This window comes from Cebus imitator, unplaced genomic scaffold (assembly GCF_001604975.1).
Source record: "Cebus imitator isolate Cc_AM_T3 unplaced genomic scaffold, Cebus_imitator-1.0 Scaffold341, whole genome shotgun sequence".
Lineage (NCBI taxonomy): Eukaryota > Metazoa > Chordata > Mammalia > Primates > Cebidae > Cebus > Cebus imitator.
The window spans coordinates 2,478,383-2,503,418 of NW_016107656.1; the positions used below are offsets into that span (position 1 = coordinate 2,478,383).

Sequence of the window (25,036 nt, forward strand, 5' to 3'; positions counted from 1 at the left end):
TAAATGCTACTTGGCAAAGAAAAGGAGTCTGTGCAGAAGTGATTAAGTATCTTGCTCTGGGGAAATTATTCTGGACTATCTAATGGGTTATAATCCAATTACAAGTGTCTTTTCAAGAGAGAGAGGCAGAGAAAATTTTGACACACAGAAGAGTAGGTAATGTGGCCATAAAGGCAGAGATTTCAGTGATGTGGCCCAATGTCAAAGAACACCAGCAGCTCCCACTAGAAGAGGCAATAAATAATTATCTTCTAGAGCCTCCAGAGGAAGCAAGACCCTGTTAGCACCTTGATTTTGCCTCAGTGAAACTGATTTTGGACTTCTGGATTCTATAAGTATGAGCAAGTAAGTTTCCACTGGTTTTGGCCACCAAGTTTGTCGCCTCAGGAAACTAATATCCACATGAATTATGGGTTTCTCCAATCTGGTTATTAGGAACACACACTGTTCTAGCATGGTTTCTACAAATCCTCTATTCCTTTCAAATGGTTCTTTTCCTGCTCAGAAAGCTTAGTCACATGTACACGGTGAATGGCACGTAGTGTATATTCAGGGGTACTCTGTACATCTCCAGGATTCCTTCTCTTTGTAGCTCTTTTCTCTTGAATTTACCTGGTGCCCCCAGATTCTTGTTCCTGCCTCTTCAACTTGGAAAGTCTGCTAGGCTTTACCTCTGTACCTTTGCCCTGTGCCATGTCCTGAAAACTGTATTAAGGCATTAAAGCTGGGATACCTTCTTTGTTTCCTATCTGTCAGAGATTACTGTCCTTAATTGCCTGATGTCCAGTAATTTGAAAACCATCGTTTCATGAGTTCTGTCTGCCTTTTTTTAGGTTGTTTCAGGCAGGAAGGTAAATCTGGTCCCTATTATTCCATCTTGGCTGGAAACTTCCTAAATGTTTGTAGGCATCTTCTTTATTTTTTATTTTTGGCTAAAGTTAAATGAATGTACAATGTAAAAGGATACGCAGGGAACCAAGGTATATAGTATTTATCAAGTTCATAGTAGTCTTCAACAGATTTTTACCAAGGCATTATTTCTGGGTACTAAAAATACAGAGGTAAATAACATGTCAATATTGCCCAAAGAAAACATTTTATCACAAATTCTTTCAAGACAGTCTATTTTTTTTTGTTTATCTCTGTATCATAAAGGCACATAGCAGATAGTTTAAAATACAGTTTACTACTAAAAGACTACTTCATTTAAACATAAGTAAGAAAACTATGGCTGCTATTAACTTAAGAATAACTGAAGAAAACATTGACTAAAGGATAGTATAAATTGATCCCCCAAAAATGAAGTTTAGATTTTTGAGCAGTTGAATTAAGACCACATTTCAGATGGAAATGAATTAAGAAAATATTCACTTGTCCATATTATTTCTTAACATAACATTTTGCTAGTGAAAAGAAATGCTAAAAGGAGTATTTTAAGGTTTATCCTTCACTTCAGATTCTTAGGAATCTTTGAACAATAACTTTCATCCAAATGTAAACGGAAATTTAAATCTAAAATGTCAGATATGTAACTTTGTTTTACTCTCAAAGTTTACAATATTACTCAGGACTAAGTTTCCAGTACATTATAGTTTACTGAAATAACACAATGAGGACAACAACATTTGACATTAATTAAGCACTCTCTGTACCAGGGGCACTATGCTAAGCACTGTCTCCTTTAATCCATACCATATCCTCTGAGATACTATTTCCATGCTAATTTTACAGATGATGCTAAGAGACATTAAGTAACTTGTCTATGACCACATAATTACATAGTTAACAGGACGGACTTGAATTTAGCCTTTTTGACTCTAAAGCTCATGCTCTAAAAACAAGCCACAAATTCAAATTTGTAAATGTGTAAAACAGGACTAATTAATTGAAAAAACTTTCATTATAAAGTTCCTCTATATAGTGGTTTCCTCTAAATATCAAGTATCAATCAATATTTTAGCTCAAGATTTCCAGAGCACTTTTGCTTTGGAAGGTAAAGCTAAACTGATCATTTCGAATACACACAGAAGCACATACAACACTCAAATACTTAAAAAAAGGGCACAGTTCCATAAGTAAAGAATTTGCATAGAGTCTCTCAAAAAAGATCAACCAAAATATTCAGAGGAAAACTATCAAATAATATTTTTTCTTCTATGTGTAAATATCCTTGTGAATAAACAGAATAGGAGATGGGATTACAAAATTTACCCTAAAATAGACTCATTTATTTTCACGTTAACACACTTCTTTAAAAAGGACTGTGTGTGTTTGTGTGTGTGTGTGTGTGTGTGTGTGTGTGTGTGTGTGTGTGTGTAATAGATATTTATGTGGAGAGTAGGTATAAAATGCAGGTAACAGTTCATATTTCTCTGCCATCACTGGAAAGACAGATATAGATTAGTAAGACGAAACTGCTCTTACAGTAGATGTCTGAAGATGATACATTTCATCATGGAAGTCTCCAAGCATGTGCTCTGAAAGTCTAATTCAATGGTTCGGATTTTCCCATGTAGGCTCACTTGTATACTTCCATGAAAGTAAGGAACAGATAGTATAAGAGCCCTCAGATAATACTTTACCTCTGAAGAAATTATAGTAATATTTCTATTAATTACCTGAAGATTTTCACAGGTCTCTTGACTATAAGTAAGTCTCTGGATTTCTGTAGGTGAAACAAGGTATAATGCTTGTCCATTGTTGGTAAAGCAGAACGTTCTGGCTATCCGCATATTGGTAAGGGGCAAGTAATACACATCCAATAGAGGTCTTAAACTTGGCAAACTTGAGAAAAAAATTAAAAACTTGTTAATTATAAGGTAGGTTTTAGTCTTGAACATACTATCATTGTTAAAAATGGCAGAGACCTTACAAATCTTATGATTTAGTTTGTATACTTGAGTGGGAGATAAAAAAATGGTTTATACTCCTCATATACTTGTTCACTATTAACTGAATCAAAATAAATTTTCAGAGTCTAAGGCTGTAACAAAAAAAAAAACATTTCTTTTAAACAATTCTATAGTATAACCTGGGGGAGGAAATGCTATAAATGTTTAAAAAAAATCTAACTCTTACCTAAAAGTCATTATATGTCCATTGGCACAGAAACAGGCAAGGCAGATACTGTTACTCAATGCTACAATATCTCCACGAAGCACAAATGAGGTCTCTGTAATATTTTGCTTATAAGCACAGTTCTGGGTTGGCAGTGAGATTACTTTTGCTTGCTTTTCAGAACATATCACTGCATACTGGTTTTCACTAATTTCCTGAGAAGAGGAGGGGGATACTGATACAGGCCGCCGTTTTTTCAGTTTCTCCTTTTCATCTTTTTCTTCCAGAACATTGTGTTCTTTCCAGGGTTCATACGCAGGTGGTATTAAGCAGCCTGTGGTATCCAGAAATGCCATTCTCAAGATTGCACCTTTTAACCTCAATATAGTACCTAAAATATAGAAGTCTAGTAAATAACTTAAATATCTTATAAACATGTTTATTCTAACTTTGACAGATAGCAGATACTCAAAAATATGTTGAATGCATATTGAATTGAACATTGGCTCATTGACAGGATTCAGATTTTAAGCATGATACTGATGAGTCTGGAAAAAGATATCAACTTACATGCTCCAAATAGATAAATGCCACTAATCATCACTCACAATTTAATTACATATAATAAATATTGCAAACATGTATCTGGTCTTTAAATGAATAAACAAATGACATGCTAGAGTATCTGGAACTGTTTTCTCTTACACCCAGCAAGTGCACTACCAGTGAGCAGGAGAGCAGGTGGACAGCGCCTGGAGCAGTCAGTATGGGGTCACATGTGGCTGCAGAGCACTGGGAATGCGCCTTGTCCAACGTGTGGTGAACAACTGCAGTGTGTGGCGAGAGTAAAGCACATGCCACAGCTGAAGATTTTAGTACTCCAAAAAGCTAAATGTAAAACACCTTAGTAGTTTTTAATAATTACATGCTAAAATGACAGTATTTAGGATACAGTGGGCTAAATGTTATTAAAATTAATTTCACCTTTTTTTAAAATTTTTTAATGTGACTACTAGAATATTTAAAATTATGTATGTGGCTTTGCATTGCATTTCTAATAAACAGTACTGATCTAGATGGCCAATGAGAAAAAAAATCCACATATTTGTAATCATTACCTCTAAAATCATAATTCCTTTTAAATGATTTACAACAAATGTCAGGTGTACTTAAGGCATTATTTCGGTCAGCTTATCGTCTTAATCTAGAGGCTACATTTTTTAACTTGCTTCAATTAATGATACCCTTTCCCCTATATCCTTGATAATGTATAAATATGCTTTAATGCTCACTTCTCAGTAAACTTACAACATTAATAGAATGGAAGGGATGGTAGACAACTGAGTTAGCATTCAGTTCTTAAAGACTTTTCATGTTTTGTTTTAAATTTATATAAGGTTTTATAGCTTGCAGTATTTTGTCCGTACATTATTTTCTTTTATTTGTAAGAAAACAAATTCCTGATGTTCTCTCAAAACTTTTCTTAAAAGAAACAAATATTCTTTCCTTTCCGCTTTGCATTTATGTTTCATCTGCAGTAAGGCTGCAGGATAAAATAGAGCACATACCTCAATTTGAATTTCAAATAAACAATGAATACTTTTTAGTATAAGTATGTCCCAAATGCTACATATCTGTCCAAGCCTAAATGGGACACACTTACATTAAAGTATTTGTTATATAAATTAAAATTTGACTGAGTATCCTATATTTTTATTTGCTAAATCTAGTAACCCTACTCTACATCCAGGTTCAGTGAGCAGATAATTTAACTATTTTAAGCAGCTTGGTAGAAAACTCAGAAACATATGACAGTCTTACTCTTATAGTTTTAATTACTATTTACCTTAAAACATATTATAAAGCTAACTTTTCTTTCAAGGTGTCTTATTTTTTATTCTGGTACACCCAAAGAGTCCTTCTGCCTTTAAAGCTTTGATGAGGTCAGCTGAATTATCCATGCTAATTTGGGAACTGTTTATAGCACATACATTGTTCTAGTATGTGGATTTTAAAAAAAAATTGCCCTAAAATAACTTTTAAATGTTTGCTTTTCCTATAGTTGATGGGACTTCAGCATGTTTCCCAGTAGAGTAGTGGTTAACTGTTGAATTTTCCTCTTGAAGAAAAGAAAAAATAACAGCAGACAAAGTAGACCACTTTAGGTTCTTAACTACAGAAACCCATCAGCTTGAAAACCTCTCTCTTCTCACAGTGCCAAAAGAGATGACAAAAATGTCACTGACATATTTTTAAATAAGCATCTTTTTAAAAACAAACCTCAAAGATTCCATCATTGAGAGGAAACTAAGTTTCTTTCTTACATATGAAGTTATTTTTGTACTCACTTTCCAGCTAATTCGATTTATTGCAAGTTGGAAAGTATATTACTTTTTTTCTGTAGTTAACAGTAAATTATCTATATTTATTCCTGCTCACTCATTTTCATTTATTGAAAACATTTTTTTTCTTATTACAGATTGGTATATGTTTGCCATAGAAAATTTAAAAACTCCAAATCAGTTAAAAAAATGAAAATAAAAATGACTCCAAATCCTACTTACCAATGACAACTCCTGTTAACATTTGATTTTCAACTTTCCAGTTTATTTTATTCCAATACACATATTTGTTGTTTACTAATAAAAACTGAGATTGCTAAGAATATCACTATGTAACCTGTTTTCTTTAATTTAACAAACTGATATGCAGTATATCCTCAAGCATTTATACAGCAAAATGAATAAATCAAACTATTTAATGTAATGATGGCTCAGAAATATTATTATAATTGCAGTTTAACTTCTAAGTTCCAAAAACTGTAAAAGTCAGTACACTAGCAAGAGAGATTTACAAGCAAAATCATGGTTATTTCTATCTGGTTGAGCATAAATAAGCAGTAACAGAAATAAGAATTCTCAGGTATCTCCTGACCTAACAGACTCCACAAACATTTGACAAAATCCAAACTCATTTTCAATATATAAAGTCTATTACTATTGTTTAAAATTTGCACTCAAGTCACCTTTTCCTAACACTTCAAAGTAGAAAAATAATCTCAGGTTTCACTCTTGGAGATTAAAAATAACCATGTGTAGAATATTTAAAAATGTATTTTTCTATTTTTCTCTTAATGTATACCATTCTTTTGCTTGTGGTATTTGCTTGAGGTATTATGAATGCACTACTGTAATCTTCTTTAAAAAAATATTTTCTTACATAGTAATTATTTTACACATGATCTAGAGTTTTAAAAAATGGCAAAACTTGAATGGCTGTATAAACAAACAACATTCTGAAATCTTGTTCTACGTATTCTTTCATTAAAACATAAGGCTGTTGCTGTCCCCATTTACATTTTAGAATTCTTAGATCAGTTCAAGAATGAAAAACAAAGGCTTCCATCATAGTAAATCAAACCTGTAATATAACTCTAAGTGCAGCAGCAAAGCATACATACCACTTGGAGACACTATTACGGGCTGAAGAAGTCTTTGTTCTCCCCCTGGGGGAAGGTTCAGTGCAATGACAAGCACTGTTCCTAGCGTTGTTCCAACCCACAGACAAGGGGAAGGGGACGAGTCTGTCTTTCGAGTAAACGTTTCACAGAAATGAAGAGCAGAGATTGCTTCTCGGGATTCTTTGTCAATGCTTGTTACACTTGAACTCCGCGATCTGCTGAAGGAGTTATCCTTTACATCTGAAATGGTTAAAAATATTGTGAGATTGCTCAAGTTATAAAATAAGTTATTTGTGGGGTTTTTTGGTATAAATTTGGCCAAGCAGTTGATCTGCAAGAAGACAACATCTATAGTACATTTAATTTTAACTTCATTTTAGTTGATCCTTGAACAACATGGGTTTGAACTGCACAAGTCCACTTATACATGGATTTTCCTTTACCTCTGCCACCCCGAGACAGCAAGACCAACCCCTCCCTCCTCTTTTCTCTTTCTCTTCAGTCTATTCAGTGGAAAAACCACCACTTCCACTTAAGGAATAGTAAATACATTTTCTCTTCCTTATGATTTTCTTAATAACATTCTTTTCTCTAGCTTACATTATTATATGAATTCAGTATATAACACTTCTAACATACAAAATATGGCTTTACTGTTTATGTTCCTGGGAAGGCTTCCGGTCAACAATAGGCTTTTAGAAGTTAAGTTTTTGGGGACTCAAAAGTTATATGCAGATTTTTGACTTGATCAGAGTGAGAAGTTGATTCCTTTAACACCTGCATTGTTTAAGGGTCAAATGTAACTGAAAACAAAAACAATTTACTTCGATGCTAATAAATTTTCCCCTTTTCTTAAATATATAAAAAATTCCCACTCCTCAGAACTGGACTGGATGCATGTCGATGAATATCTGAATGTGCAGTCCTTGGGATCCCGGCTGCTCAGCCCTCAGCACCTTCCTTCTCATGGTACTGTGTCTTTCTTTGGTAATATAATCCATAACTGGTAGAGCTTGACAAGTGTGGACCTTTTCCATTTTCTACCTTAAAATGCATTTAGAAGTACTCTGATTCTACCCTTTAATTTACTGTATGATGGATCATTTATTTTTCAGACCAGCCCATATAAAAACCTTTAATCAACAAAAGTTTAGCTTTTTTCTCATTTTTCTTCAATGTCATTTTAATCGTAATCCACGTTCACCTAAGGCATTTTCACCAAAACGTATAACTGCCATCTGACTCATACTTGATACCAGGCAAACTGCTTTACCCAGCTCTGTCTGTAATGACAGGGACATTTAAAAAATTATACTAATAAAACTTCTCTCATCTTTAGCTACCTTCCCTGTTGCTAATCCCAAGCTTGTCTCAAGCCCTAGCCTTTTTGTTTCTCTTGGAACATCACTTCCAAACGCTTCTTGAACTTTTTTTCCTGTTATGTCTCACTATGCAAAACCAAAACACTTAATTTCCCCCAAACCAGTAAATTCTTCGAATGGCACTGTTTATATTAACGACACTCCTGTTCTCAATGGGAGAAACACCTAAGATGAGCCACAGTTTGGGTTCCTCCCTTTCATTTGACCTATGCATCTGATGGGATGCCAAGCCCTAAGGTATTTTATTGCACATTTTTGTTTCCTTCTTTCCACTGGTAATCTACTTCCATTACCCTAAGTTCAGGTTCTCATCACCATTTACTTAGACAATTCCCAACTGATCTCCTCACCCACAGCATCTCACTACTAACAAAACCCAATTAAATTTTATAAGGCATATCTATAATTCTATGACCTCAATCTAAAAAATCCTTAGTAGCTCCTCTTTATTTAATCATGCTTATAATCTTACTCAAGTTTTTAAGACTCTTCACAAAATATCTTTAACCTATCCTCCTGGCCCTATCTCCCAGTGCTACCCCGTTTCAGTTCATTGTGGGAAATAAACAGAGCCACTCAAATTTTCCCCAAACATAACCTGTACTTACCTACTTGTAGGCTTTTGCTTGTGGTATTCTGATTGGTGCCCTTGCATCAGCCTTTTCTCCTACCTATCAAGATTCTGCTTATTTTCCATCTCAGTTACTGTCATCTTCCTCAAGTTTCTCCTGATTCCTACAACCTACATAGTTTCTCTCCCTCTTGAATACCTATAGCCATGTATCTCTCCTATGAAACTTACAGTACATTTGTTCTGTAGTTATTTCTGACTTTTCTCATGCCTCACTCTAAAGTGACTGCAAGTATGTTGAAAGCAAAGATTGTGTTGTTTTGATACCCTGTGGAATTTGGCACAGTGCCTTGCATGTGAAAGGAATTCAATGAACACTTGACGAAGGCAGATTTATAGTTGAGAATATCTAAACCAATGCTTCTGCTGTACCTTAGGATTTATTAAAATTCCCAGTAGCTTCTACTACTTACATCTAATAACTCCTTAAATCACATGCTTTCAATGCTCTTGTGAAAGAAAGTACTCTCCAAAATGTGAAAAATATAAAACATGTTAAAGTCTTCTAAGTTGTACTTTCTTTATTAAATAAAAAAGATATAGCCAAATCCTAGTTATACTCTACAAAAAGTTTTTGCAATCAAATTTAGATTCATATATTTAAAATATTTCCCAGTAACTATATGCAACATAATTTTGATTATAGGTAGCCTCTGAAAACAGTAATATTAGTTATGATAATACTATGGATCTTTTTTTTTTTAACTGCAGTTTCTAAAAACATCTTTCTTTTGCTTGAGGCTGCATTTCCATAATTTACAAATTATGATATGGTAGAAAAGAACTACTTCCTATAAATCAAACAACTTCCCATAATCAACGCCTCAATACAGAAAGTTTATAATATAATTTTGATTACAAATATTTATTTTTTCTTTATAGTTTTCAAAGTTATTTTAGTAAAATACATTTTTAAAATTACAATAAGTACATTTAATTTGTTACTTGTAAAGCATACATATACAAGGCAAATGAACATTTTCAGTTGTGACGTACTGATATGAGAAAAGTTGATAAAACAGATTTCTTTGTAAATTAACCTGTGGAAAAACTCTTAATGATAACTACTAAAATTACAACAGGTGATTCACAACAACCTATACTTTAAATGTTAACTCATGGGTCAAATGAGCAATGTTTGAATTTAATAGACTAACTATATAAAATTCACAACCTAAAACTGTATTTTTATTACATGACTTATCTATAAAAATTAGATTACCAAAACCACTTCTAAAGCTAGATCAAAATGGAAAAATTGACTGAATAAGAGTCAAATGTGAAACTGAGATAGGTTACTTATTTTATTATCTGCCTCAACTTTTGGAAAAAAAAAGAATTTTCAGCAATTAATGAATTACAACTTCCATTTACTCCTTTTAAGTTAGGCATTATGGGTCTCTGTGAGCTCATTTATACAAGTTTGGCAAACTAAATAAACAGAATAAAAGTTTAATTTTAGTAGCTCTAGTAATAAGAGCAGAAGTGAAAACATCACTAAGCAAGGCCTACCATGTGCCAGGCACTAATACTTTACATTTATCATTTTATTGAGTCTACATAACCACCTTAAAAAGTATTATCATCACAATTTAACAAATGATTAAATAGAGGCTCAGAGAGGTTAAATGACTTGCCCAGAATGACCAAGCTAGCATATGGTAGTGTCAGAATTTGTGTCTACGTTCAAGTCTAAAACTTTGTTAGTTTTCTGTGATATGATAGCCCATAACCACTATCATACAGCTGAAATGTTATGGTTATTATTAAGAATTAAAGTTCTAGTTTTTAGATGTCAGAAAAGTGCCTGAATATGTGATCTTATTGGCTGATCTATACTCAAACAAAATTTGTCATTAATGCCTCCATCCAGCTCTACATGATACAATCATGCCATAAAATCACTGTTTTTATGCTACTCTCTACATACTTAAAACATGCTACTTGTATGTATCACTTTCTCCTCCCCGCACAAAGCCTTATTCAACAAACTTTTATATTCCCAAATCAAAACATAATGCCAACAGATGAAACTGCTCAAGGTTAAAATCTTAACTGAGGTAAGATAATGATTTGGAAATGCTAAAATTAGTAGGTTTAAATGGACCAACACCTAAGTTGACATGATACATAAGAAACATAGTCAAGGAATCTGGAGAATAAATAGTGGTGAGGGGTGAGGGCTAATGCAAGGGAGAAAACCTAGTTACCTCTAAGATAGAGGTGGGTGAAATCATCCTTAAGCAGTCATACTTATTTAGGTAAAGGCAACAGAAATAAAAAATGAGTTTAAAAAGATACCATGTTTTACAGGTATTATAGGAAATACTACTTTTTTTTTCTTTGTTGAAATGTCATTTGTCCCTATATACTATCAAGGAGCTGTTTCTGGGTTGAATATAAAGCAAAATAAATATGTGAATATATTCATCCTGCTTTCATAATAAATGAATTACACAGAAAGTACTATGAAAGAAATATTTCCCAATTTATTACAATCAAAAAGTTAGTAATGATTCTTGCTATGATTCTCTATAATATAGAAAAAAATAATCTATTTTTAAATATTAAATATTTCATTAGTATAAAAATAATTTCATAAATTATAGAGTTCAAAATAGGTTTTCAGGTGGTTAAATGGGATATAACCATTTTTAATAAAAATCTAAAATTGCACAAATTTATTCTTATGCTAAATTCTGTTTAGACATAGAGTATGAGAGGGTTAAGAAAATATATTCTTTTGGTTTGCTTGAATTTATATTACAATTCTCTTTTTAAATTTAGATAGCATTCTAAAGGCTAAAGAATGTTTAAACATTAAGCATCTTAGTCATTTTAAACTTGCTTTCCAATGACTATCTTACAGTTAATTATAAGTCTTCAGATTTCCTTGTCTTCCCATTATAGGGAGTTAAATTATTTTGAATATTTATTTATTTGTTTATTTTACTTACCTAAATCAGGCTTTAGGTCAGTAGGTAAACTTAACTTCCTTGACATCTTTGCTGAAAAATAAAAGACATTTTTAAAATTCTGAAGAATATTTGATTCATACTAATGTCAACTGATTTTCAAGACAGAAGTGAATACTTTTATTACTAAATCTAGATGCTGAGATAATGAAAAAATGAGTAATATTAGGAATGGAAAGTAAATCTTATTTTCAATTTTTTATTTTCTAATTTTTTGAGACAAGGTCTCACTCTGTTGCCCAGGCTGAGTGCAGCAGTGTGATCACAACTAACTGCAGCCTCAATTATTTGGGCTCAAGCGATCCTCCCACCTCAGCCTCCCAAGCAGCTGGAACTACAGGTATGTAACCACTGTGCCTGGCTATTTTAGATTTTTTTGTAGAGATGGGGTCTCACTATGTTACTCAGGCTGATTTCAAACTCCTGCCATGGCCTCCCAAAGTGCTGGGATTACAGGCGTGAACCACCACGCTTGGTCAACTTTTTAAAAGTTTGTACTTACTTGATGCATTAACTTTTTGTACTTAAAATTTTTACTTTAAGAAAGACTTTTAAATTCTAACTTTTAATTATTTCTTAGGCTCACAGGAAAGGGTTAGGCTTTTCTGAGTGAGACAAAGTAACTTCTCAGAAGAAAGGTGTTGCAGATAAGGAGAATAGAGGCATAAGACTAAGTTTGGGTAAGTGATATAAAATCTTTCCAGCTCATCCTCTTCATAGCTACTGGGTTCATTCCTTTTTTTTTTTTTTTTCAATTGAGGCGAAGTGTTACTCTGTTGCCCAGGCTGAAGTGCAATGGAATGATAGCTCACTGCCACCTCCACTTCCCAGGTTCAAGCGATTCTCCCGCCTCAGCCTTCCAACTAGTTGGGATTACAGGTGCAAACCACCACACCCAGCTAATTTTTGTATTTTTAGTAGAGACAGGGTTTCACCATGTTGGCCAGGCTGGCCTCGAACTCCAAACTGAAGTGATCCACCTGCCTTGGCCTTCCAAAGTGCTGGGATTACAGGCGTGAGCCACTGTGCCTGGCTGGGTTCATTACTTTTTAAGTTAATGTCTAGCTTATAGGTCAAACCTATATCTAATCAAATTTAAGTACTTGATTACTTTATACAATATCTGATTCAACCACTCCTTGATAAAAGTTAACTCTTCTATGTATGTTTTAGTGAAAAGCAAAAACTAAGTAAGATCATGTAAAATCTAAAACTATGGTATTTACATAAGATGCAAACCACAGGTATTGTTCTGTAGTATTGGAAAAAGAGTGAATGTATAAACTTACTGGAATCCACTTTCCATCCTCAAAATCAGTTACTGTCTTAATCTAGAAAGTGATTTAAAGTTAGGGGTTGTTCAACTACAGCTATTACGTTAGTGATAGTACATGCGTAAAAGAAAAGTGCTTCCTATGTGAAACTGTCAGAAAGCATTCGTTTGTTAATACAGGAATACATATATTAGGTTAAATTTTGGACTGTTAGGAGATATTTAAAGCACAGACCCTGCTAGTCCATAAGGGCGCCATGTAAACAAAGAGAAATCCAGTCATAGTACATGACTTCCACATCTAAAAAAATGACAAATCCAGTGTTAGGAAAGAGGCATTAGGCAAACTGGGAAGGGATGGGGGTTGGAAGGGACATCAAGTTTTCACTTCTCAGCTTCATTAACTTAATTAGTGTCCTTTAACAAACAACAATGGGTCACATTTATAAAAGTCAGCCCATTTTCACCGATGTAAAAAATTTCAGTTAAAAGAGAAAATGCAATACAAAAAATAAAATGGCCAAATAAAATCTGTAGTTAGTTGATGTCACATACAAGGTTGCTCTTGTGCTTGAAACCCAATACCCTCAAAATTAGAAAATATTATAACCCTAAAACAGTCCTCCAAAAGGCAATATTTAACAGAGATTTTAATAAATCCAGAAAAAAAAATCCAAAGATCTTCAACAAATATCATAGGTATAATATACTTAGACTGATAAGTAATATCTATACAATGTGCATGTAAACAGATGTAGAAAATCAATTTGGCACAGTCTAAATATAACTCTTTTAGAATCATATGATACGGATACCGCCTCTTTAGATATCACTACTCTTATTTGATCAAATTATTTTAAATCCCTTGCTTCTCAAACTAGAATACGCACACTAGTCACATGGAGATCTTGTTACAATGCACACTCTATGCTATACTCTGGGACTAGGGCTTAAGAGACGTTTCCAAGGAGCCCCAGGAGCTGCTGATGCTGCTGGTCTGTGGACCACACTTTTGAGTAACAAGGTCCTTAGACACTAAGGAACTTTATGGTAGTAACCAAGACAAATCCATGAATCCCAGTATGTATATATAATTAAGCCCATCGAAAACACTGTGAACAAGTCTCAACAACTAGCTTGTAAAACGTGGAAGAGTAAAGTGTAGTGGTGAGGACTGGGTTTGGAATCGGCTCAAACCTAAGTTCACATTCACTTCAACTACTTCATGTGTAACCTTAGGCTAATCACTTTGCCTCTCTAAACTTCAAGTTTCCTCATTTGTAATATGAGGATAGACAGCTGTGAGGATTATATAAGATGACATAAGTACTGAGCATAATACCTGGCACATAGTATGATTTAATAAATGTTATTATTTATTGTTAATAAGGTAAGCAAATAATCTAATGTCCCTTCATTCTAATTATATGGCAAAATTTTAAGTAACTAAAATAAAACCATAAAAAAACTTTAGGACAAAAGCATAGAATGCAATGTACCACTATAGTAAGCTCAACCTTTTAAGTTCATTTCAAAAACTAACTCATAATGGCTAAACAAAGAAGAGAAATAACTTGAGTGATTTATAAGATATAAGTAACAAATTCATCTCTAAATAAAATGTTAAATACATATTTTAATCAATTTGAAATATTTAACATATTTATGCTTTCATTCAGTATCTATACATACATTGCTGTCAAAAAATATACCAGCACAAAATTTCCTTCTGAATTTTGCAGGTGTATGCTTTTGATCCTCCTTAGGATTTCTACTATAAATCACTTTATATAACATCAAATCTTAAAATTTTAAGTTAACCTCTCCTATAGAATAAAAGTTTTTTTCTACTATTTTTATTATGTAAAAAATACTAAGTATAACTAACCAGCTTTCCAAATAATCCTCAGTCTTAATTTCAACATTTTATTGAGAGGTTAAAATCACACACAAAATGGCTGGGAAGACTTTTTGCAAGGCATATAAATTTTAATTAGTCAATTTATTATTTTCTCCTGAAACATTCTGCAATTGGATTTCCACAACCTGGACACCAACTTTTTGTTCAAATGACAGATACTTAAGCCAGATTTCTATTATACTTAGATATAATTTTAAGCAATCTCCTTGAATTCAGAACTTGAAATGACAATATTAATGATTAACTTTTGTTATTTTGTGTTAATTCTAGCTATCAAGAAATATTTAAAAATATAGCGCTAAGAGCTTCCATGAGTAGAGAAAAACTTGTGTTACATGTGGAGGCGTGAATATTCATTTATTAAGTATCTACTGGGCAATATTCCCATCATGTGCCAGAGGGCAGGAATATACTTCCGGCCTCCCAACAGCTCACATTAGATGAAACAACTCCAATGCAATGCAGTACGTAATACTCACAGAGCTGAGCACAAGGCATCAACTGGAGTACAAGGGATTTATACCTATCTCAGTCTGTAACACCTAAGACCGTAGGACGTGGAGGAAAATCCAGCAAGAGAATTTGTACATTTTTACAAAACAAGATGTTCCCCAAACATTTCTTTTTTGGTTAAGAGTATATTTTCTTTTGATGCAAAACTTACATCCAAAGCACAAATTTTAAAGGTATATTCACCGAGTTTTGACAATATATACATCTCTGTAACTCAAACTCGTTACAACAAGCAAGATAAAGAACATCACCATTCACCCCAAAAAGGACATGCATGCTTCTTTCTCATTAATCCCTGTCCAATTTCCAGGAATAATCACTGCTCTGATGCTTAAGCACAGAACAGTTTTGCGTGTTCTATAACATCATACTGATGAAATCACAGTATCAACTCTTGTGTGAGGTGTTTTACATGCAGGATAATGTTTTTTAGCTTCTTCCTGAAAGTATTTTAAAGCTTGTATTTTTTTTCAATGCACAGAATTAATGTAAATACATATCCTCTTAACAGATTTAGAGGCCCATAGTGAATTATATTATCTTACTGCATCTTATACTACATGTATTTTTATCTTTGAGTTATTCTAAATTATGCGTTTTTATAGCATATTTGGAAAATTAAGAATATACAGAAAAAAAGGTCACTATTAATGCCCATATGCAACATTTTTGCATATTTCCTGCCAGTCACTTTAAAAAATCCACTTTACATAGGTAAGATCAACTACATAAAGAAATCTGTATCCTGCCGTTTTTCACTATTAAAATAAGCATTATTTTTACATGTCATTGGCTGTCAGTATATTTTAATGGCTGCATATTTATACAAACACTTATAAATCAGGCATTTTCCAGTTTTTCAGTACACACAGAAATAAAAATGTTTTACATAAATATTTGCATACATTTTAGATTATTTCCTTAGAATGCCAGCACTACTCCCCCTAAACCCAAGGAGCTCTGAAGCATGCCTTTAGTATTTTTTCAAAGGTGTATTATAATGCTACAAAAATTTCGGTTTAGATGAAAACAAAGAGAAATATGTATAACTTTGGTAAAATGTCAAAGTTTTGCTCACAACTACATCCCCTCAAAACTCAAGAAGCTGGTCCATTTTGTTACTACAGAGTGCACTAAGAAATCTGAATGTTAACTAGTTATCGCCTACTTCCTTCGGAATGTTAGCGTGTCTATTTTGCATGCATGCCTTCTGCAGAGTGGAGAAAGGAGGTGAGGGAGAGGGAGGAAAGGAGGGAAAGGATTTAAATCTTAGGATGTCTGTAATGGGTTTCTTTCCCCTGCATGAAGAGGCTTCTATCTAAATGCTTGTAAGTGCCAGGCAGAAGAACTGTGCAGCATCTACCAAAGCTTTGTCTTGAGTTGCAATACTGACTTGGGTTGTGATCACGTATCCTTATCTAATTTCTATTGAAACTGAATGTTCCTATTTTTCTTTGATTTCATAGGTACTTTAGTGTAAGGCTGGGAAAACCTCAGGCAGTTGTTGTTAACCACATACAATGTCACTACGAACATTTAAACTAAAATTTTAAACTGTTTTTGTAAAAATAATTCTTATTATAAATAATTCAAATAATGCAAAAAAATTACACCTTAACCCAACATCCTGCTAACCAGAAATAACCATTAAAATTGGTTGAACATCCATCCGATATCTTTGTATAAATACAGATAGCCACTAATATGTAGAAAAAATATGATACTATATGCTTAAACAAACATTTACTTTTCCCGAAATCTAACTAAAGTGAAACTAAAGAAACTACATTTCAAACCTTTTTTTTTTTTTTAACTACAAGATATATCATATCTTAAAAGCTCTTAGGAAAACACACTGTGAAAAATATTCGAAGGCTGAAATATTTCTAAAACTACTAGACAGTAAAGATTGGCTCTCAGCTATCAAAGATCAGGAAAGTAGCCCTCTTTTCCTGTTATGAACAAATATTCCTTCTTCTCAATTTTTAATAGTTATTTTCACATTTACCAGTTTTAAAACTTATACTACATATGATAAACACAATTTACACACAGGTTGAGTGTAGGTTTTGAGTTTAAATGGATTCAAAGATCAACAACAATCTTCCTATCATGGCTTTCCATCTTTTGGGTTATTTTGCTGTAGTACTTAATTGTGGAACTTTAATCATGAGGAAGTTTCTAAAAACTACTGCTATATTCCTTGGCTTCTTTCATGGTTAGAAATGTCTGCCTATTGTCTTCATTGTTGAAAACTGTTTACCTCTATTATTTATGTTTTCTTTCACTATCTACTTTTTGCTATTTCATTCCTTCTACTAACTTGGCGTTTAATTTGCCCTTCTTTTTCTAACTTAAGACAAAGACTTAAGATCATTGGTTTAACATAGTTCTAATACAAGCATTTAAAGTAGACAGTTCTCAGGACCTAGCTTGAATCTCCACAGAGACTTCTAGAATTTCTTGGAGCAAATATTTCCTCTCTAGCAAATATTCCAGTCATGCCGGCAACCAGAACTTCCACGCTTTGACTCCTCAAGCTTCTGATACTGCAGCTCCACTTGTGCTGCAACGGGAACTTGGTCTGTGGCAGAAAGCTGAGCAGAAAGGTGGGAGAAATGTGGGGCTCACCTCATGCATCTGTTTTCTCAAGGATGACAGTCTTGGAATGCCTGTTGTTCAATGTCTGGAAATACTAAGCTCGTATCTTTTGACCAATTTTATAGTTGTTTTTAGTGGGAGGCTACGTCTCAACCCTAAGGCCTAAAGTTGAACTTCCAGTTAAAAGTTTGCATCTTTTTTTTTTTTTTTTGAGAGGACTCACCCTGTCACCAATGCTGGAAGTGGTACAATCTCAGCTTACTGCAATGTAACCTCCACCTCCTGGGTTCGCATGATTCTCCTGCCTCAGCCTCCCAAGTAGTTGGAATTATAAGCACATGCCATCATACCCAGCTAGTTTTATATTTTTAGTAGGGATGGGGTTTCACCATGTTGGCCAGGCTGGTCTCAAACTCCTGACCTCAAGTGATCCACCCACCTCGGCCTCCTAAAGTGCTGGGATTACAGACATGAGCCATTGTGCCTGGCCGTGTATCTTTCAATTTTTGTGACTTCTGGGGAATATACTTGCTTCAGGTCTGTTTATTCAACCTCCTTGATGGCAAGACCAGAAGAGGCAGATCCACCTCTGGAGAACCTCTAGTCAGCTGGTCCTCCTGGCTTGTACCCTGTCCTCTGATATAACTTTGTGATGATGGGGTTGTAGACTCTGTCCAACAATTTTAGGATGTTCATATTTCTAAGTCCCAGGAGTCTCATAATCATTTATGAAACTAATTTACCAGCTAGCTGGTTTCATGGTATTTATCAAGAAACTTCTGTTCATGCCTTGAAGTTACTCATCTTCTATTGTGACCTTCAAACTGAAAGCATGCAATCTGGATGAGTTCTTGAAAGACACATCGTTTCTGTTTCCTTCTTCCACTATGTATTCTTCAACCCCAGAAGGCTTCTTCAATCTGAGGAAAACTAGTTTCAGAGAGTGTAGGCAGGTTGTTAAGGTCGGTCATTGCACTCTTTTTATAAGCCTGAATAAGGACATCAAACTTTCTGGTTGCATAAACAGTGAAGAGCTGCATTTGCTTAGTAGGAATAATGAAGTTATACCTGATCACAATAATTATGTCTGCAATGCAAATTTCAATACTAAGGAAAGATGTATGATGTCCAAGAGAAGTAAATACACAGGCAAGGGGACTACTTGGATGATTATATAATAAATAAGTTTTATAATGGGTGATGCTTTTTAGTCCTTTGCAACTGGAGAAATTTTCCTAAGTGTTCTCAATTGTGCAGAATGCTATTACTTCTTTGAAATTAAACAGATATTTTGTAATTTTCCTTTAGTTTTTCTACCCACTGTGTCCACATCTTTTTTCTAAACAAGGATTCTTGAAAGAAAAAAAAAAACAGAACTATAGCTTCACTTTTCAGAATTTGAAATTTATAGTAAAAAAATGGCATAACAGTAAAAAAAAAATTATAACTGTACGATGAAGCTGCCAAAAAACAAACTGATTTTTGTTTATACTGAGTTTAAGCAATTAGAAAAAATAACGATATTACTTTTGTGAGAGCCAACACTACTCTCTTGAAAGGGATAATGTTAGACTGTATTTGTGTTAAATAAAACTGAGATAGTAAATTAAAATTCAGTTTGCAGGATATAGCAAGGAATCCAAGAGGAAAAGTGGAACCAGGAAGTAGAAACTCTCGTTGCTTATCACACACATTTTAGTAGCCATTAGAACTAATAATATCAATGTCTATCTCCCTTGCTAAAATAGTCCAGGAGTTCAGAAACAGAATTTATCTTTTTTTTTTTTTTTGAGACAGAGTCTCACTCTGTCATAAGGTGCCAGGCTGGAGTGCAGTGGCGCGACCTCGGCTCACTGCAACCTCCGCCTCCCAGGTTCAAGCAATTCTCCTGCCTCAGCCTCCCGAGTAGCTGGGACCACAGGCGCGCACCACCACGCCCAGCTAATTTTTTTGTATTTTTAGTAGAAATGGGGTTTCACCATGTTGGCCAGGATGGTCTTGATCTCTTGACCTTGTGATCCGCCTGCCTCGGCCTCCCAAAGTGTTGAGATTACAGGCGTGAGCCACCGTGCCCGGCCAGAATTTATCTTTTAAAACACTGTATATGTATGTGTCCAGCACTTAATGTGCGCTTAATAAACACCACAATGAATAAATGAATGAACCAAAAGTGTAACTGGAATTTTACTTCTATAGAATGAAAAGAAATAAAATGAAAAAGAGAACAAATTAAATACGGGACTGTTAATCAAAAAGATGGCTCTCGGAAATACCCATAGAATCTATATCTATTACCTGAAATAGAGGTAAATCTTTAAAGAGGTATCAGTACTTGTCCAGTAAAGACAGGACTATACCAAGTTCTTTTCATTCTTGAACTCCCAGAGCTTTTCTCTTCAATTTTTTTTCCTGCCCCATCTGCTTTCCAAACATTTGTAAAACTTAATGTCTAATACAACACCATCATTAAACTCTTTGCAACATCTCCAAGAGAATTTTGTACAGAATAAAATACATAAACCTAACACAGTAAGTGTTATGGAATGAATTGTGTCCTTGCAAAATTCATATATAGAAGCCCTAAGCCGAAGTCCTCTACTATATTTGGAGACAGGGTCTTTAAAGAAGATGCCCTTAGGCTGGGCCCTAATCCAATTTGATTAGATCTATAAAAAGAAGAAATACAAATACACAGACACCAGGGTCCTGCCCTGCACAGAAGGCCACGTGGAGATACAATGAGAATGCAGCTGTCTACAAGCCAAGGAGAGAGGCATCAGAAGAAATCAAATCCACTAACATCTTGATCCTGGACTTCTAACCTCCAGAATTGTTTAAGCCTCCCAGTCTGTGGTATTTTGTAGTGGCTGTCCTAACAAACTAATAAAATAAGTAATGACAGAACATAAATTGCCACATTTATAGTTTTGCTCAAATAAGAGCTGACAAATATTTATTTCAGTAATGTAACTTTATCTCAGACTAATTTTCATTATTCTAGGAAGCAAACTACAAGTTATTTCTAGAAAGATCATCATACATCCTTTTAATATAAAAAAAGTTCAATAGAAATAAGTATACATATAGTAAGTACAGGAATATGAAACACAGACTTTCCAGCATGCATATTTTATTAAGAAATTTGACAGAAAATACATTCAAAGTAAAATTTAAATTTAAATATACAACATGTCAATACTTTTCAGATTTTATTCATTTAAAAAAAGAAAAAATTTGTTAGAACTCAGACTCATATAATAATTTTGAAGTATCTGCCTATAAAATTTATTCTTGACCAATTAAGGGTAATACTTTTCTTTCAAAATACAAAATATTAAAATCACCTGTAAAAATGATTTTACTAATCAACCCTTTCAAAGTGAGCATCTCTTCTTTCAACAGCCATTGTGGGCTGAGTATAAAGGCTAAATTCTACAAATTCAATAGCCACATTTTAGGTTGAATACTGGGGAATGTAAAGTAGAAATATCAGCACTATTTTGAGTTTTACAATGAATTAAATAATTTGATACCTTAAAATACTACTTAATTAATTTAATATAAACTTTTTCATTCATATGGCAACAAATTTAAATGAACCCTGGTGAATTTATTTTTCAACTTGTAAATACAAAAGAATTGAGAAGACATACAAGAAAAAGCAATCACATAAGAAAGAAAAAGTGGAAACTTGAATATGAAGTGTGAAACATGGCATATATAGTAAAACAAGAGTCAAGAAGCCTGAATTCTAGTCCTAAGTCACTACCATGGGGTATTACTTTGAATGTGTCACTTAACTTCTCTGAGATTCAGTATCTTTTCTTGAAAAATAAGGTGTCAGAACTGCTTTAAAATTGCGGGAGTTAATGAGTTAGTGATGTAGAGTAAAACAACAAAGAGCAGATTTTAGTTGTGTTGGAACACTTTAAAAAAGCAATCACTGAGATTCATGTGTAAGAGAACTAATAAAAACAGGACTTGAACAAACATTATTGTCATTTAAACAGAATTCAAAAATTATTCCAGTTTTTGCTAAGTTAATCCTTACCTAAATAATGATGCTAACTCAGAACTGAAGAGATAAAAGTGACCTTAGAAGTATAATTTTCCCTCTATTAATAAATACTACATGAAAAAAATAACCTGGTATAGTGTCTAGAATTTATGAGGCACCCAATAAATGAAGCTAATATTTCTACCTGTTTTGACAAAGCACTCATTTAAGTCATCATAATTTTGAGTTTTTATTTTTTATCCTTAGTATTATTTTCTCCTCACAAGTTGATGTAAGCAGAAGGAATTTGGTAATCATTCCTTCTCTAAGAAAATTAGTAATAAAACTGCCAATAGGCCAGGTCACAGACCAAGGGTTCCAGCAAGAAATCTACTTTCAGCATGAAACAAAACCATAATGAAACAGAATAATCTTCAGAAAAGGTTAATCATGTAGTTTCAAATTTATCAAACAATGCTAGCATGTAGACTGTATTTTATTCATAAGGATATCATGAAAAATTTGATTAATACATTGTTAACAAAGATACACACTGCAGGACTATTTTTATAAGAATTAAAAATAAAAAGCTTTGCAAAATTCTGTACTTTTTAATTTTTATAAAACAAATGAGTAAATAAGTGATTTACAGCAGTACAGGAAAAACTATGGATTTTGAAAATGTTAATAGCTAAGATTTTCCTAATAACAATTTATAAGGTGTACACAGGCAAAACAAATTACCATACGCATACATATTACATGAATGAAGCTTTCTTTGTGGATACTGCAATTACATTATATTCTATTATGTTTTTACTGTCAAACTCACAAGACTAAAGATATTTCTTTATAGGCTGCTCTTATATGCAAGAACAAGGTCATTGTCAGGATCATTCATCTGATTTGGTTTTCAATCAGGAAATAAACTATGAAGATAGGCCTTGGGTAGATGGGCTATGGTACTCCAGAATTCCTTTCCCTTGAGTCTAGTATTTGATGAAGGTAGACTTCTAGATACTGTATTATGCTTGGATGATTGGTATCAAGATGGCATCCATGATCTGGCTCTAACACAGAACTTAGTATGAGCCAATCTTTTTGTCCAGATTACTGTGTAGACAGAACAGGGCCATAACCAAATTATCTAGTTATTAACCACACCATGAATTTGCTTTTGAATCCTTATAGGTTTTGGTAAATTATATTAAGAAATAATATAGCACAATGTTTAAGAGGACAGACAGTGGAGTGGGGCTACCTGGGTGTAAATCCTGCTCTCATTTATTAGCTGTGTAGCAATAGATATGTTACTTAAATTCAGTTTCCTTATCTGTAAAACAAGGAAACAGTAGTAACTAACCCACTGGGATTATTGAGTAGATTGAGAAAAATTATTTGTAAAATGCTGGAACATGGCAGAAAAATTACAAGATAAAGGCTAAACACATTCAAAACAGCTTACCATTACAGTCTCAGCTATCTCAGCTGTACTGTCAGGCAGTTTAAAAAACATAAAAAAGGTAGGGTGGTTGATTTTCCATGCTTGGATTAACCATTAAATTGTGACTGACATCCTGTACCACCCACCCACAGCACACCCAGACACACCCACACACACAAACTCTGACACCAGCAGCAGTTACTCTCAAAGAACAGGTAAAATTCAGGGCAAACTTTCAGGGTCAAGCTATTTACTCACCTTCCACACAAAGTAGTTCTTTGACTAGTGCAACGCTGAAGGTTCTAATTCTTACATTTTCCCTTACGAGGCAACTGCGTAACTACCTAAAGTTGAAGCTATAAATACTTGTATGTTGAGGAAGCAAGAAGTGGTAAGTTCATGAGGTTCACCATACTTCATAGCAGGTACTAGATCGGATGATAAGGTGAGTTCAAAATGCTAAAGAAATCCTAATACTTTTGACACCACAGCTTCACACACAAAATACCAGTCTTGATGAAGGTCCTCAGAAGATCTATGAGTTATTTTCCAATGTTTCATTGACATTTTATGTTTTTCAATAGCATATGTTATGCTAATTCTTATAACAAAGCTAGATACTAATGTAGAGAGATAAACTGATGTGTCACTTTTTCAACTGCAAACACTCTACAGTCTACAATGGAGCAGTCTCCCTTTGAAGGAAGAAAAAAATTGTGACACTAACTTTCCTTCTATATACCCAAATCTTGTGATTAAAAAACACACACACACACTGTAAGGTTTCAATCAAAGCCAAAGAAAATTACACAAAAAACTGGGGATATAACAATGGTTCCTGAGGTTTAAAAATAACTATGCATAACTGTGTACTAACACAATTTTGAAAAGCTGAATAAAGTTAACACGTTTCCCTCAAAATACGTAACTACAGAAACTGGCATGACAAAAAGTAAAACTCACCAATAAGATAAAAATAAAGCAAGAATGCCATCAAAGAACTATCCTTCCAATAACATTATCAACACTGATAAATTTGCTAATGTAGTCTTTCAAATAGTCAAGCTCAAGTATTTCATGTTACACATTCTATTTAAAACACAGAAAAAAATAGGAAGGTAGACAATAAACAAATAAAACCCCAGCACAAAATATAAGACAGAAAAATTTTTTAAAAAAATTATGTACGAATTCCCTTTCATGCAAGGTAAAATCCCTAGGTAATTTAATTTTAAAAGTTGTTTAGTAAAATATATGTAAGAAAATCTTTTCAACCTTTTTGCATAATATGACAACAAAAGAACCTCTAATGTACGATTAAGATAAAATAAACGAAATTGGTTAAAGACTATTATGCTATAGCGCTAGTACATAATTACAGTGATTTAACTATTATCAAAAGAGTCACTAAAAACCCACAAATACAAAGACAAATAATTGATTCTCCATAAATGAAGAGCCCTTTGCCCAAGAATAAACCACCTTATTTAAAAAATAACCAGGGGCTAACAGTCAGCCATCGTTAACATGATTAAACAGGGTTCAATTTACAAAATACAGACAACATAGGTGTTACTTCTAAGAACTTTTGAAAATTTAACCATATTTAAAACTTCATCAGTTGAGAAAAAGTAGAACTATTCCACCTGCCTAGAAATTCATCTGATTTGACTGAATTCAAGGAATATATGCTAGAGGTTTTGGGAGGAAATAATATGGTAACTGTATAATAAAAATTTTGAATTTAAAGCAAAGACCAAACGTATCCTCTTTTTCTAAAAG

The 25,036-nt window shown here is 33.5% G+C and overlaps 1 protein-coding gene across 8 annotated transcripts in view; it reads right to left on the reverse strand.

Annotated features, from left to right (window-relative positions):
- LOC108287401 (syntaxin-binding protein 5) overlaps nucleotides 1-25,036 on the reverse strand; it is a 61,025-nt gene that overhangs the window by 20,781 nt on the left and 15,208 nt on the right. For 6 of the 8 annotated variants that reach the window (XR_005196499.1, XR_005196498.1, XR_005196497.1 and 3 more), the window contains 4 exons: nucleotides 11,488-11,538; nucleotides 6,518-6,757; nucleotides 3,079-3,448; nucleotides 2,619-2,784 (listed from right to left, as the gene is read on the reverse strand). Coding sequence is in view for 5 of the 8 variants with exons in the window: in XM_017505765.2 (XP_017361254.1) it covers nucleotides 2,619-2,784; nucleotides 3,079-3,448; nucleotides 6,518-6,757; nucleotides 11,488-11,538 (827 nt within the window). In the remaining 3 variants the exon portion in view is untranslated. Of the gene's footprint in view, nucleotides 1-2,618; nucleotides 2,785-3,078; nucleotides 3,449-6,517; nucleotides 6,758-11,487; nucleotides 11,539-13,013; nucleotides 13,080-25,036 lie in introns of all 8 variants that reach the window. The other 2 variants (XM_037730374.1, XM_037730373.1) reach the window with 2 other exon arrangements.